General features: G+C 54.2%; 1 protein-coding gene and 1 non-coding gene across 2 annotated transcripts in view; both read left to right on the top strand.

Moving 5' to 3' along the window:
• The window catches only part of SH3PXD2B (SH3 and PX domains 2B), an 86,469-nt gene that overhangs the window by 24,354 nt on the left and 48,974 nt on the right, over window positions 1-13,141 (top strand). Inside the window, exon 2 of the mRNA XM_036313313.1 lies at window positions 5,482-5,562. Within this exon, the coding sequence (XP_036169206.1) occupies window positions 5,482-5,562 (81 nt within the window). The remainder of the gene's footprint in view (window positions 1-5,481; window positions 5,563-13,141) is intronic.
• LOC118659438 lies at window positions 5,708-5,814 on the top strand. The gene has a single exon (XR_004968557.1). It is a non-coding gene; the product is annotated as a U6 spliceosomal RNA (small nuclear RNA).

Raw genomic sequence — 13,141 nt, forward strand, 5'->3', positions numbered from 1 at the left:
AAAATCATCTCATTGGTCTTTACACACACACACACACACACACACACACACACACACACGTGCGGCAGGAAGGACAAGCATCCCATTGTCCTGAGAAGGCAGAAGCTCAGAGTCAGAGGACTTACCCCAACGCAGAATGAGGTCAGGGCCAGGCCCCACTGCCGCTCCCTTCCTCCCACCCCCACACTCCCACCTCGTCATCAGCGGGGCAGACCAGGCGGTGCAGTCATCAGCTGTGACTGCGCCCAGTAGGTGCTCTGTGACCTGGAAGGATAGTGCAGAGGGACAGCCCCATGACTGAGCCAGGGCAGCGAGAGAAGGTGGCCTGGGGTTCAAGGCCACAGACATGTTTCTTCCTGTCCTCTTAGGAAAGTGACTTTTTTTTTTTTCTGATTGTAAAATACACTGTAGAAAATCTGGGAAATACAAGAAAGCTTCAAGAACAGAATTTTTTTAAAGTCCTACTTATTCTTAGTAACCCAGAGCAAACCATATATATATAGATCCCGGTGATTTATATACATACGCACATATATACAGTACAGTCAGTCTGCGTTGTTCGCCGATTCCGTGTTTGGGAACTTGCCTGCTTGCTAAAATCCATTTGTAATCCAGCATCAATCCTGTCACTTGTGGACACGGCATGTGCAAAGCAGCGAAACACTGGTATGGCCCACTGTGCGTGTTCCCCGCTGAGGCCGAGCAGGCGACGCTCTGCCCTCCTGTTTCAGCGCTTATGCTCTGAACAAGTGTCTTTTCCGTGCTCTCTGTTCTGCCACCTTTATCTTTACATGGTTGTGCTTTTTGTCGGTCGTTGCACTGTTTTAAACGGCCCCCAGATGTAGCCCTGAGTGCTGTCTATTCCCAAGCTCAGAGGGGCTGGGCTGGGCCTCACAGAGAAATACGTGTGTTAGATGAGCTTCGTTCAGGCGTGAGTTGTAGTACCGCTGGCCGTGAGGTCAGTGTTACTGGATTAACATACATTAAATGAGGTGTCTTCAGACAGGCGCCTGACACCCTCTTTCCCCTAGAAGCGTGGTCCAGTGTTCACTAAGTCAGTGTTTGTCAGACTCTATAGAACATAGCCGCACACGCACTTACATTTACATACAATGTGTATAATTTGCTTGAGATTGAGGTTACACTGTATTAGCCTGTCCCTTTTACCTGCTACAGTGCCTGAACTATAGGAGAATGAGCAGGCATCTCCTGCTGGCCCCAGTCCAGCTGTGCCCAGCTGCTGGGGCAGGGGTACGATGCCTGGTGCAGCAAGGCTGGCAAGGTTCGAGGGAACCTCGGTCAGGTGCCTGCACTCCTGGGCCTCCATCTGTCCCCAGGAAAATGTGGGGAGTGTTCGGCTGGCCTGGGGGTTTGGGCTCAGCCCCACCCCACAGCCCACCCCTCGCCACCAGTCCATCTCCAGGACTCAGAGGAGAAAGAAACCCAGACTTCTGGCCCTGGAGGCACCGAGCCTGAGAAGGAAACACGGGCTGGAGTCTGAGCTTTGAAAATCACACAGGCCTCACGGCCGAGGTGTAGGAAGGGGTTTCAGTGGTGGCTAATTCCTGTCAAAGCCTCCTTGCGGGGGGCCGGGGAGGGTGTGAAGCGGGGAACAGGAGGAAAACCTCCGAGGCCTGCAGACACCCTGTGGTCTGGGTGCTTCCTCTTTCCCAGAGGCAGTCCCAGCTGCTCCCTGGGACTCGCTGCTCTGGGCGGAGGTGGGGGTGGTGGGGAAGCAGGACAGTGGGCAGAGAGGACAGGCCACGGGGTGGGACGACCTGAGAGATACTGTCCGGCTCCCTTCCCACAGACCTCAGGCCTGCCTCCTATCTGCAAGGGCTTGACGTGGCGTCTGGGTTTCTTCCTCATGAATTCATTCACAAAGCATAGATTTTTCCGCCACGCTCAGCGCTGGGCGTACAGCACTCGGTGAATAAGACAGGCGTGGGTTCTGCTCTCACGAAACATAGAGCCTCGTGGAAAGCAGACTCTCAGGCAGTTGCAGTAAAGTGTACTTGACCTTGTGATGGGGAAGTGGGTGCCAAGGAGACATGCAGCAATGTTGGTGGGGAGGGAGCAGTCCTGGAGGGCTTTCTGGAGGAAGTAGCATCTGAGCTATGCCCTGTTAGTGGACTTGTGGAACGTCCCACATTCTGGATTTGTCTGATTGTTTCTTTCTGGTGCCATTTAGCCCATTCCTCTACCTCCTTTACTTCCAGTAAATTGGAACTTAGGTCAAGAGGCTCGCCGAAACTGGTTTGGCTCAGTGGATAGAGCGTCGGCTTGTGGACTGAGAGGTCCCAGGTTCGATTCCGGTCAAGGGCATGTATCTGGGTTGCGGGCACATCCCCAGTGGCAGATGTGCAGAAGGCAGCTGATCGATGTTTCTCTCTCATCGATGTTTCTAACTCTCTCTCTCTCTCCCTTCCTCTCTGTAAAAAATCAAAAAAATATATTTTTTTTAGTAAAGAGGCTTGAGATTCAGGGTAAACATTTTGTTGACAATATTTGTCAGAAGATGATGTATATTTCTGTCTCTATGAATCTGACTAGTCTGGGTATCTCATGTAAGTGGGATCACACAGTATTTGTCTCTTTGAGATGGGCCTGTTTCCCTTAGCGCAATGCCCTCCGGCTTCATTCGTGGCGTAGCATGTGTCAGCATCTCCTTCCTTTTTGAGACTGAATCATATTCCCTTGTATGGATGTACCACATTGTGCTTACTCATCCATCCATCAGTGGACACCCGTTAGTCCCACCTTTTGGCTATTGTGCATGAGGCTGCCATGAAGAAGCCTGCGTTACATTTCTTAACACCAGGCCGCTGAGCATCAGCTTGGGTTGAGCTGTTATCTGAAAGCCAGGGTTGCTGTGTTAACGATGGCTTTGGTGACAAATAACAGACGCCAACTCTGATCGGCTTAAACAGGAAAGCGAAGGTTCTGGCTTGTGTGGTGACACGTCCAGGATGCTGGATCGGGGCTCAGATGATGTCCCAGGACTCGGCCCCTCTGTCCCTCTCACCCTGCTTGCTTCTGGGTGCAGGTGCTTCCCACACAGTAACTCCTGGGCGGGGGGCCTTCTCCTCCCAGCAGCCATTGCGATGGGAAAGGGGTCTCTGCCCTGATCACGCCATCTGGAGTCCCAGAATGCAGTCTCCTCGGCCCATCCCTGAACCATCGCGTGCCAGCGACAGGCAGTGCTCTGGTTGGCCAGCCCTGGGTCACGTTCCTACCCCCTCCTGCGAAGATGGGAAGAGGGCGAGGGGTGGCCTCCAAGGAAATCAGGCGCTCTTACCAACAGAAGGGGACGGGGGACCAGATGAGCAGGAGCAACTGCTATCAGGGCGAGTGTGGCGGGCCCTGGGCAAGGCCCCATGGACGTTAGTCGTGGCGCTGAATTAGGGGAGGTCATTGTCCCCGTTTTAGAGAAAGGGACACTGTGTCCAGAGCGGTCGGTGCCCTGTGAGTCTCGCCCAGCAGCAGAACTGGCGTTGGAACCCGGTGAGTGTGCTCCGTCACCAGCCCCCACACCCCGGGCAGAGCCAAAGCCCTGGTCGGGACAATTCTCATTTAAAAAATTAGGTCTGGGCTTCAAAATGCAGACCATCGACTTGTGCTCAGAGGCGGGTTCCAGTAAACCAATTAGACCTGTGCTGTACGTGCAGGACTTTAATTTTGTAAACAGGGATCAGGAATGAGCTGTGTGAGCAGAATTTCCCCGTTTATGGGTGTGTGCTTTTTATTGGTTTTAAGAAAAAAATAAAAATCTTTGATGATGTCTTCTCTTTTTTTTCACTTTTTTTAATATATTTTTTTAAATCCTTACCCGAGGATATGTTTTCATTGATTTAAAGGAAAGAGGAAGGGGGCGGGGAGGGGCAGGGGGAGAGAGAGTGCACGGCTCCCATGGGTTGCCTCCCATACATGCCCCGACCTAGGATTGAACCCACAACCTTTTCACTGTACAGGACGAATCCACATTGGCTTTGTTCTTGACAGAGGGTCACCCAAGCTTTGCTTAAACACCCCCCGGGGATGGCAACCTCTGATAGGCTGGTTTCTGGCTGCTCTCCTGAGAGCTGGAACTGAAGTCCAGGGCTGACTCTGACTGGCTCTGACTGGCCTAGCTCAGGTCATGTGCTCACTCTTCAGCCACTTCCCGTGGATGAGGAATAGTGCCCACCTCCCCATCTAAGAAACTGTCGCCGAGATGGGCGAGGAGGTTCCGGGGAGAAAGAAACGGTGCTCCGAGTGGAAGAAAAATTAATCCATACCGGCAAAAAATAACATATCCACTGCACACGTGTTATTTATCTTCGTTCATGTATGTGTTGTCTTTCCAGCTGACCCTCAGCTCGTGGAGGGCCAGGGCCCCCCGTGGCCTCTAACAACACTGAACCCCTCCTTTTTAATCAGCACTTCTCTGTTTCCAAAGAACGTTCACATATATACATGTTTTGTCGTTGTCAGAACTACCCTATAACCACAGATAATTTGTGTGAGCTGGGACTGGGTTATGGGTGCTGATCCCTTAGCCCACGCGTGTCCAGGGCCACCAGAGTCCCCAGCCAGGCGCCCTTGGCCTCCTGCTGCCACCTCAGTTTGCCCGGGTGCGTCGTCAGTGCATTTTTTCCGTGAGTGCCGTGACTTGTGACCAAGGTTGGAACGTGGCCCTGCGGTTTACACAGTGGCTCCCCTCCTCAGCCCTCACACTGTCACACCGAGCAGACGCTGGTGGCCCACTTCACAGATGGAGAAACTGACACGCAGGGAGGAAATGATCGAACCCTAACTGGAGGACATGGTGTCATGGCTTAGCTTATGAGAAATATAAGGAGGCTAAGGCTCCTGTGCCTTCAATCAAAACCAAAGTTTTAAGAATGACTCTCATAGCCCGGCTGGCGTGGCTCAGTGGTCGAGCGTCGACTTATGAACCAGAAGGAAAGGGTTCAATTCCCGGTCAGGGCACATGCCTGGGTTGCAGGCTCGATCCCCAATAGGGGGTGTGCAGGAGGCAGCCCATCAATGATTCTCTCTCATCATTGATGTTTCTATGTCTCTCCCTCACCCTCTCCCTTCCTCTCTCTCTAAAAATAAATAAAAACATATATTTAAAAAAATAAAAAAGAATGACTCTGACAAAAAGAGCCAGCCCCATGGCTCTCTGAATCGAGCGGGGAGCAGGAAATCCTTGCACTGCCAACATTAACAGCACCTCCTGCGCTGAGCTGGGTGCTAACGCTTTCCCGTGCTTGGTGTCATTTAACTCTTTGCACAGCACTCAGAGGTGGAGGTCATTATACCCATTTTATTGAGGAGGAAGCTGAGGCTCAGAGAGAACAAGTAACCTGTGTCACGTCATACAGCCGGTCGGTGGCAGAGCTGAGATTCAAGCCCGGGTCTTTCTGACTCTGAACCTTGTGCTTTGCTCCCGAGTCCCTTGGTGTTAACACCTGTCTCCCCTGCTCCTCTCTGCAGGTCTACATCATCCGGGTCACGTGGTCCAGCGGCTCCACCGAAGCCATCTATCGGCGCTACAGCAAGTTCTTTGACCTCCAGGTACGGACTCGGGGCGTCCAGGGAGCTGCGGGGAGGAAAGACTGTCATTGGACTTACTTTCCGTTTGGACTTCAGAGCCCAGCCCCTCACCCACAGTGGGCGTACAGTGCTCTTTTTTCCCCCTAGAATTAAAAATGCCGTCCATGCGCCCGCCTCGGCAGCACATACACTAAAATTAGCACGATATAGAAAAGGTCAGCGTGGCTCCTGCACAAGGGTGACATGCAAATGTGTGGACATTCCTCCTTAAAAAAGAAAAAAGATGTCCATCACTTTGGGGACATATTGCTTTAGGCTTTGATCGTCAGTATTTCCCACATAAAAGAAGGGCTGCGTGCGGATGGCTCCAGAGCAGAGCATGACCTGGACGTCGGTGTGGCTTTGGCGTGCAGATCTTGAACTTGTGTTTTCTTCAAGGACTCGGATGTGTCCAGTCACATTTGGTGAATGAATGAATGAATGAATGAATAAATGAACCCACAACCGCGAGTGCCGCAAGTCCCATAGGGCACCCGGCCAATGTGGACAGCTCGGTGTCAGCTCAAAATGCAGTTCTTCAGAAAACACAGGCCCCAAGAACTTATCCAGCTTCCTGAACCAGCAAGTGCTCCCTGCTGGGTAGTGAGGGACCCCTGCTGAGCTGAGTGTCTCCCTTTCCTCTGTGCCTGGTAGGGTCCTTCAGTTGCAGGAAACCCTACTCAAACTGGCTTAAGTCAGTGGGGAGTTCTGGGCTGGTGTAACTGCATGTCCCAGGAGAAGAAGCCATGTGGGCTTCAGGCACCGCTTGATCCAGGGTTTTCCACTGTGTCCTTTCACCCAGCTCTTTCCTCTCGTTCTGCATTTCTGCTTCCATCGCGTTGGCTTTATCCTCAGATCCCACGTGGTTGCAAAATGCTCTGGGCACACCGTCAGCAGGAAAGAGGGAAAGGTCACTTCCCAGAAGTTCCAGCGAACACGGGGTTGTGTTTCATAGGCTCATCTCTAAGCCTGTCAAGATGGTGAAAGAATGTGATGGCCTGCACCACCCCTGGCGTCGGGGGTGGGGACTGGGAGCCGGAGAGAACAGTTGTGATCCGGTGTCAAGTAGGCATTGTTGGGCCGTCAGGAGAGAGCCCTTGTCCTCCACACACCAGCCCGTCTCCTGGCCTCACATGTTCTCTGGAAGTTGGGTGATGTTAACCACAGGCATCCTTGGTTGCACGGACCTCATCTGTCCCTGAAAATGGCAAACAGAACAGTCGGAGCCTGTGTTCATTCTTTCCAAGGGGGAGCAGGGATAGCCAAGTTCTCCTGGCCTGTTTCCGTAACTGCCAGAGTCACATGTGCTGAGAAGCAATGGAGACACCAGTGACCTCCGTGTTTGACATGTAATGCATGTGGTGATGTTTTGTGTTCACTGTGTAACGAAATCAAACAGGATCATACACAGATGATGTGTTTCTTCTGGTCCGCAGCAAGCATGCTCCGAATGTAAATAGACATGTGCGTAAAAGAGGGTCAGATTCCATCCACCATGGACTTGGCAGGAGCAGACGTGGGGCGGGGAAGGCAGACGATGGCGGTGATGCCCGGCGCCAGAAGCAGGAGGCACGGTCCTGTGTGATAATGACTGAGAGCCGCACCCTCGTACCCAGACCGCGGGTGTTTATGCAGATCCATTGCGGCAGGTCTTCGGTTCAGAGAGTGAGAATCGAGTCCACGTTTTGCAAGTGACGGACTTCTCACGCCCTGAGGGTCTGCATAGGGAGAGCTCTGGCCTGCGTGATGCCTCCAAGAGAGGACACAGGCGGGGGGCGGGAGGCGGGGGGCAGAGAACAGGGGCAGGCATGATGGCTCGCTTAGGGGTCACTGACACCCACAGCGCAAACACCACTCAGCCAGCTCAGACAGGAAGAGAGGAGGGGGCGGATTGATGGCAAGAGGCAGGTGAGCCCCATGGACCAGCAGGACGTGCAGCCCGGCCCGCTGGGGCTCAGGACCCGCAGCAGGGGACCCTGTGCAGGCCTGGCGGCTCCCGGCCGCGTGTCACTGTGGCCACAGGACCTGCCATCGAGCCTGCTTCCTTTTCCCAACGACCTCTCCAGCCCAGCTTCCTCCACTTGCCTGTTGGCCCACATCCCCCACACAGCACCTTCGGCCCCCGAGTGGAAGTGTCCTCCCCTGTTGTCAACGCACTGGGGTTTCTAGGTGCCGATTCCGGGCTCCGGGGTTGAGAATCCGATTGTCAGAGACCCGGGTCCGTCCACCTGACCTGGCGGCTGCGGCGGGAGAGGTGGAGTTGCTGGTGCAGCAGGAGCTGGAGGAGGAGGGCGGAGCAGAGGCGCGAGGAGGCCCTGGGAGCACCAGGGAAGAGGCAGGAGCGGAGGAGGTTGGCTGTCGTCAGCTCCCTGTTCCAGGAGAGCCCCGGCTTCAGACCTCGACTTCAGGGTGAGACAGGCTGGCTTCCGATCTCAGCCTTTTGCCCCTTTAGGTTTCAGCCTGGTGACGCCTCTGTATGTGTCTGAGCCTCAGTTTCCCCGTCTGCACATTAAGAATGAAAGCCCGTTCCGCGTGCACCTGGTATGACCCAGTTGTGCCTGGCCTGTCAGCTGTCATCTGCTGTCCCTCCGCTCAGACGGGACTTGCCCGAGGGGACCGTTTGGGAATGCTGGCCAGGGTCGGACCGCAGGCGCCCTGCCCCAGAGCCTGTGCTCCCTGCACCCTCCTGTTGTGACTCAACTTGCGGATTTCTACCAGAACTTCAAAGTGAAGTTTTTCCGCCCCACTCAGCATAACCGGTAATAATTGGGGGTTTGCTGTAGCGTGTATAACGGCCTCAGACTGCCCTCCTGAAAGGAAGTCGTCGAAAGACGGCTTCAGCCGCCTTTAAAGAGTCCCAGATGGGCAGCTGGACGGGAAAGGCGTGGAATTCCAGAGGGTCCCCTCTCCTGGACCCGCCGGCCTCCGGCCCCCGCAGCGCAGAGGGGGCAGCTGGAAGGAGTTAGGGCAGGAGTCAGCTGTTCCCAGGCCCAGGCGGGGAGGCCAGCCCGTGTGGGGCTGCAACACCCTCAGTTCGATGATTTCATGATTCCGTCCTCCCTTCCCCTCCCTCCTGTCTGGCGAGTAGCCTTGGTTTTTTGTGTTTTTTTTTCAAAAGAAACTTGGCTCTCGCAGACATCATCACTTCAAAAAAAAAGTATGGGGAGGGCCGAGCTTTCGCGGAGGAACAGCTAAGCCAGTGTGGGGCAATGGAAAAAGTCAGGAGACTTGGGGCCCAGCCACCTGTGCTGTGTGGCCTTAGGCAGGCCCCTTAACCCCTCTGTGCCTGGTGGCTCTCATCAGCCGCCTGGGGTGATGATCACAGAAACAGCCGGCTTTCTAGAGCTCGGCCTGCTCGGCCTCTGGATGCGTGACTCATGTAATCCTCGTGTCAAGCGTAGCACCTCGTGCAGATGGAGAAACCCAGCCTGGGAGAGGCCACAGGGTTTGCCCCAGGTCACACAGCCAGTGGGCGTCGGAGCTGGGATTTGAAGCCGGGCAGGCGACAGCACAGACCACAGGCTCAGCCGCTCTGCTGTCTGGGCTCCTAGTGGCTCCTTCACAAGGTTCCTATGGAGTTAAAAGCGATGATGTGTGTTGGGAAGAGGCAAAGCCACAGAGCCAGAGCAGATTAGTGGTTGCCAGGCGCTGGGAGGAGGGGAGAGTGGGAGAGACGGATGGGTACAGGGTTTCTCTCCGGGTGGATGAAAACGTTCCGGAATTAGATGGGGGGATGGTTGCACAACCTTCTGAATATACCAAAAACCATTGAATTGTATGCTTTAAAGGGTGAATTTTCTAGTATGTGAAGGGTATCTGAATTTTTTTTTGAAGTGATGATGTGTGTGAGAGCAGTTTCTGGGCTGTGGAGCCCTGAGCAAATGTCAGCTGTTGGGATTATCGGTAATTGGCAGGGTTTAGAGCAGGGGATGGTGCCAGTTTAATAGAGTGGGTAAGATCCTGGGCGTGGGTCCAAATGCTGCCACTTTCTGGTCAGGAGATCTTGTTTTAGTCAGAACTGTTTTAGTCGCAGATGACAGAAACCCAGTTAAGATGGATTATTCAGAAAGAACATGGATGAGCTAAACGCACCTGAGAGACCAAGGGGAGTTGGCGTCAGGTCTGGCTGGATCTAGGGGCCACCGTGTCAATCAGGACCTGCTGTTCTCCACTTGACTTTCTTCGTGTCCAGGCACGTGGTGGCCACCGGTCCAAGCTGTACCCGTGAGTTCCGTTCAGCGCCTTCAGGGAAAAGAGAATACCCTGACAGTTTAAGCAAAAGTCTCATTGATTCATCATGGGTCAGTCAGGGCCATCCCAGGGACGAGTGAAAATCAGCATCCCGCCAAAGTGTGTCACTGACAGAGAAGGCTCCCCAGAAGAAAGCAGAGAACTGCTTCCAAGGAAGGGCGGGTAGCTGTGGGTAACGGAGAACAGTCACTGTCCCCTCCGGTGCGGGCAGGGCACTCAGGCAGAGGGAACAGCCTACAGAGAGGCCGCCCGGGGTAAGAAAGGAGCTGGGCTCAGGCTCCTTTGTGGGGAAAGAGCCTTAAAATCAAACACTAGCAAACATGCCCCCTTTACAACAGTTCACTTTCTGATGTGATTGCCTGACTCTTGTCTCAGAAAACCTGGACCCTGATAGTCAGCCGTCACTACTGGTTGGCATCTGGCCACACGTGTCATGCACATGAGGGCGTAGACCATCGAGCCCCGGGCATGGGATGGGAAGCCCTGGGGTCAGGTCCCAGCTGCCTGTCTTGCTAGCTGTGTGGCCTCGGCGGGCCTCTCTGCCCCTCCCTGTCTGCCCTCGCCGGGGCCATCAGAGTGTGGCAGAGGGCGCTGGGGGTGATGGGGATGCCGCGGATTGAGGGCATCGCCTGGAGGTAACGGGGCTGGTTGAGTGATGTCGTTAAAGGTGTGGGTGACCATTTGCTGAAATGAAATGCACGGGGCCCGTTTTACGTCCTCTTGTTCGGTCCTCGCAAGCAGGAAGCGAGTATTGTGTCCACACCACAGACGGGAAGCTGGTGCTCAGAGGGCCACACGCGCCCGGGGAGCAGCGTGGCTGGGATGTAAGCCACGTGGGGCCGAGTCGGAAGCTGCGCCCGCTGTGTTCTTGAGGTCCAGTACTGCCTGCGAATCGCTTTTCAAAGATCGATTTGCCTCCTGGAGTTCTGCCTGGAGCTGCCCTCTGAAGGCTCATGCGGCATCCCCTGTCAGATGCGGGCAGTCTGCCCTACAGGGGGCTGCCCCGCGCCGTACACGATCCCTTCACGAAGGGGCCTCGGTGCCCGAGGGTCTCCTGTGCTCTGTGCCAGGCGACCTCTGCCCTCTGAGTTTTCCCACTGGCGCAGTGTGTTCCCAGGCCGAGGGGCATGGCCGCCACTGGGGCCAGGGCTTCCCTGGGGAAGCACAGCTAAGCATTTGCTGAGCCTGAGCGACTCCAGGGGCTCCGAAAGGGACGTCTGTCCTGGCCAGGGAGCTCAGGCTGGGCTTGCTTCCTGGAGGAGGTGATACTTAAGCAGGGTCTAGACCAGTAGTTCTCAACCTTCCTAATGCCGCGACCCTTTAATACAGTTCCTCCTGTTGTGGTGACCCCCAACCATAAAATTATTTTCGTTGCTACTTCATAACTGTAATGTTGCTACTGTTATGAGTCGTAATGTAAATATCTGATAGGCAGGATGTATTTTCATTGTTACAAATTCAACATAATTAAAGCATAGTGATTAATCACCAAAACAATATGTAATTATATGTGTTTTCCGATGGTCTTAGGCGACCCCTGTGAAAGGGTCATTCGACCCCCAAAGGGGTCGCGACCCACAGGTTGAGAACCGCTGGTCTCGAGTAAGGAGCTGACGCACAGACAGGGTGGGGGCAGGTGTGCGGAGGTGCAGAGGTGTGAGGGAGCGGGACGCAGCTCCGCATCTTGCAGAATTCCGACAGCGGGGGCACGGAGCCAGCTGGGTCGCTGCGCCTGGCAGGGGGCCCTCGGAGAAGCGCCAGCGTGTCCTGCAAGCGGGAACACTGCGAGCTGTGGGGACTCAGAGGGATGCTTCTTTTGGGAGGAGCCGTTTCTTAGGTCAGCGATTCTTCAGCCTTTTTCATCTCCTGGCACACAGAGGCTAATTACTAAAATTATGAGGCACACCAAAAAATATTTTTTTGCCGATCAGACAAAAAAAAATAGGTATAATTTTGATCTATTCATACCAGACGGCTATTGTTGTGTTGGCTATTGTTGTGTGTGTGTGTGTGTGTGTGTGTGTGTGTGTGTAAGCACACACTATTGGTAAAAAATATATATATATTGTTTTCAGAGAAGAGGGGGGAGGGAGAGAGAGATAGAAATATCAATGATGAGAGAGAATTACTGATCGGCTGCCTCCTGCACACCCCCCACTGGGGATCAAGCCCGCAACCCGGGCATGTGCCCTGACTGAGAAGGAAACCGTGACCTCCTGGTTCATAGGTCGATGCTCAACCACTGAGCCACATGGCTGGGCTGTTGTAATTTTTTTTTTAATTGGAAAATCTAAGGGAAAAGAGGTAAGTGTCCCTGACTAAATAGTCAGGTATCACACGTTTTAAAAGTTGTTGGGGCACGCTGCTTGAATATCGCTGTCCTAGACTCATCAGTTCACAGAGCCTACGCCGTGCTGCAGGCAGCGTTTTGATCTGCTCCTTCCTTTCTCCCCAGAGGAGGGACTGAGATGTGGAGACGGGAGAGGCTGTCCCAAGTTGCACTGTAAATATCCTTTGTTTCCAGTTTCGATTGAGATAGGACCGACCTGTCTCGCTCAGGCGAGTTCGACGACCATAGTGCACTTGTGAGCTTTGGGGACTGTCTGCCCAGAAGCCCCCGTGCTCCACCGCAGAAGCCAAAGGGAAGGGAGTGTGTCCTCCCGTCCCTTCTGGAGGCAGGTATAGGGCTGGCAGAACTGCAGAGTTCTCACTCCCCCACGCAGGTTCCCAGCAAGGCCCTGGCCAACACCTGCTCAGGGCGCACCAACCATATTTCTCCAAACACTGCCTTTGCCGGACCCTCCGACAGTCTTTTCGCCAGACGTTACCTTCTGAAATTGGGGTGTTCTACACGCTTCATGGAATGTGTCTTCCCTCCCTGGTGAAGAGCTGTGGCCATGGTGATGGCGTGTCACTGAGAAAATGCTGTCGTGGTCTTTTCCCACAGTTAGCAGTTCCTTAGTTTGTAAAGTAGGAAAAGGCAGTTCTGTCTGAGCCCCAACCCAGGTCCTGGGGCTGCCTCCTAGAATGTAATGGCTCTGCTCTTAGACAGTGGCTGGCTGTGTCAGCGAACCCCCTTTTCTCATGCATGTCTCATTCATTGATTCATCCCTTCTTTGCACAGATACCTACCAAGTACCTACCATGGACCAATGAGGAGGTGGTGGAAGGGGTCGGGCTGGGACAGTGCTGACCTGGCCTGGGGAGGGGCAGGAAGGATGAGAGAAGTGGACAGACTGGAGGGGTGCACGCGTGGCACAGGACACCAGGGCGTGCGTGCCCACAGTGAGACAGAGCAGCTCCTCATGGG

This window comes from Myotis myotis, unplaced genomic scaffold (genome assembly GCF_014108235.1).
Source record: "Myotis myotis isolate mMyoMyo1 unplaced genomic scaffold, mMyoMyo1.p scaffold_m19_p_6, whole genome shotgun sequence".
Classification (NCBI taxonomy): domain Eukaryota; kingdom Metazoa; phylum Chordata; class Mammalia; order Chiroptera; family Vespertilionidae; genus Myotis; species Myotis myotis.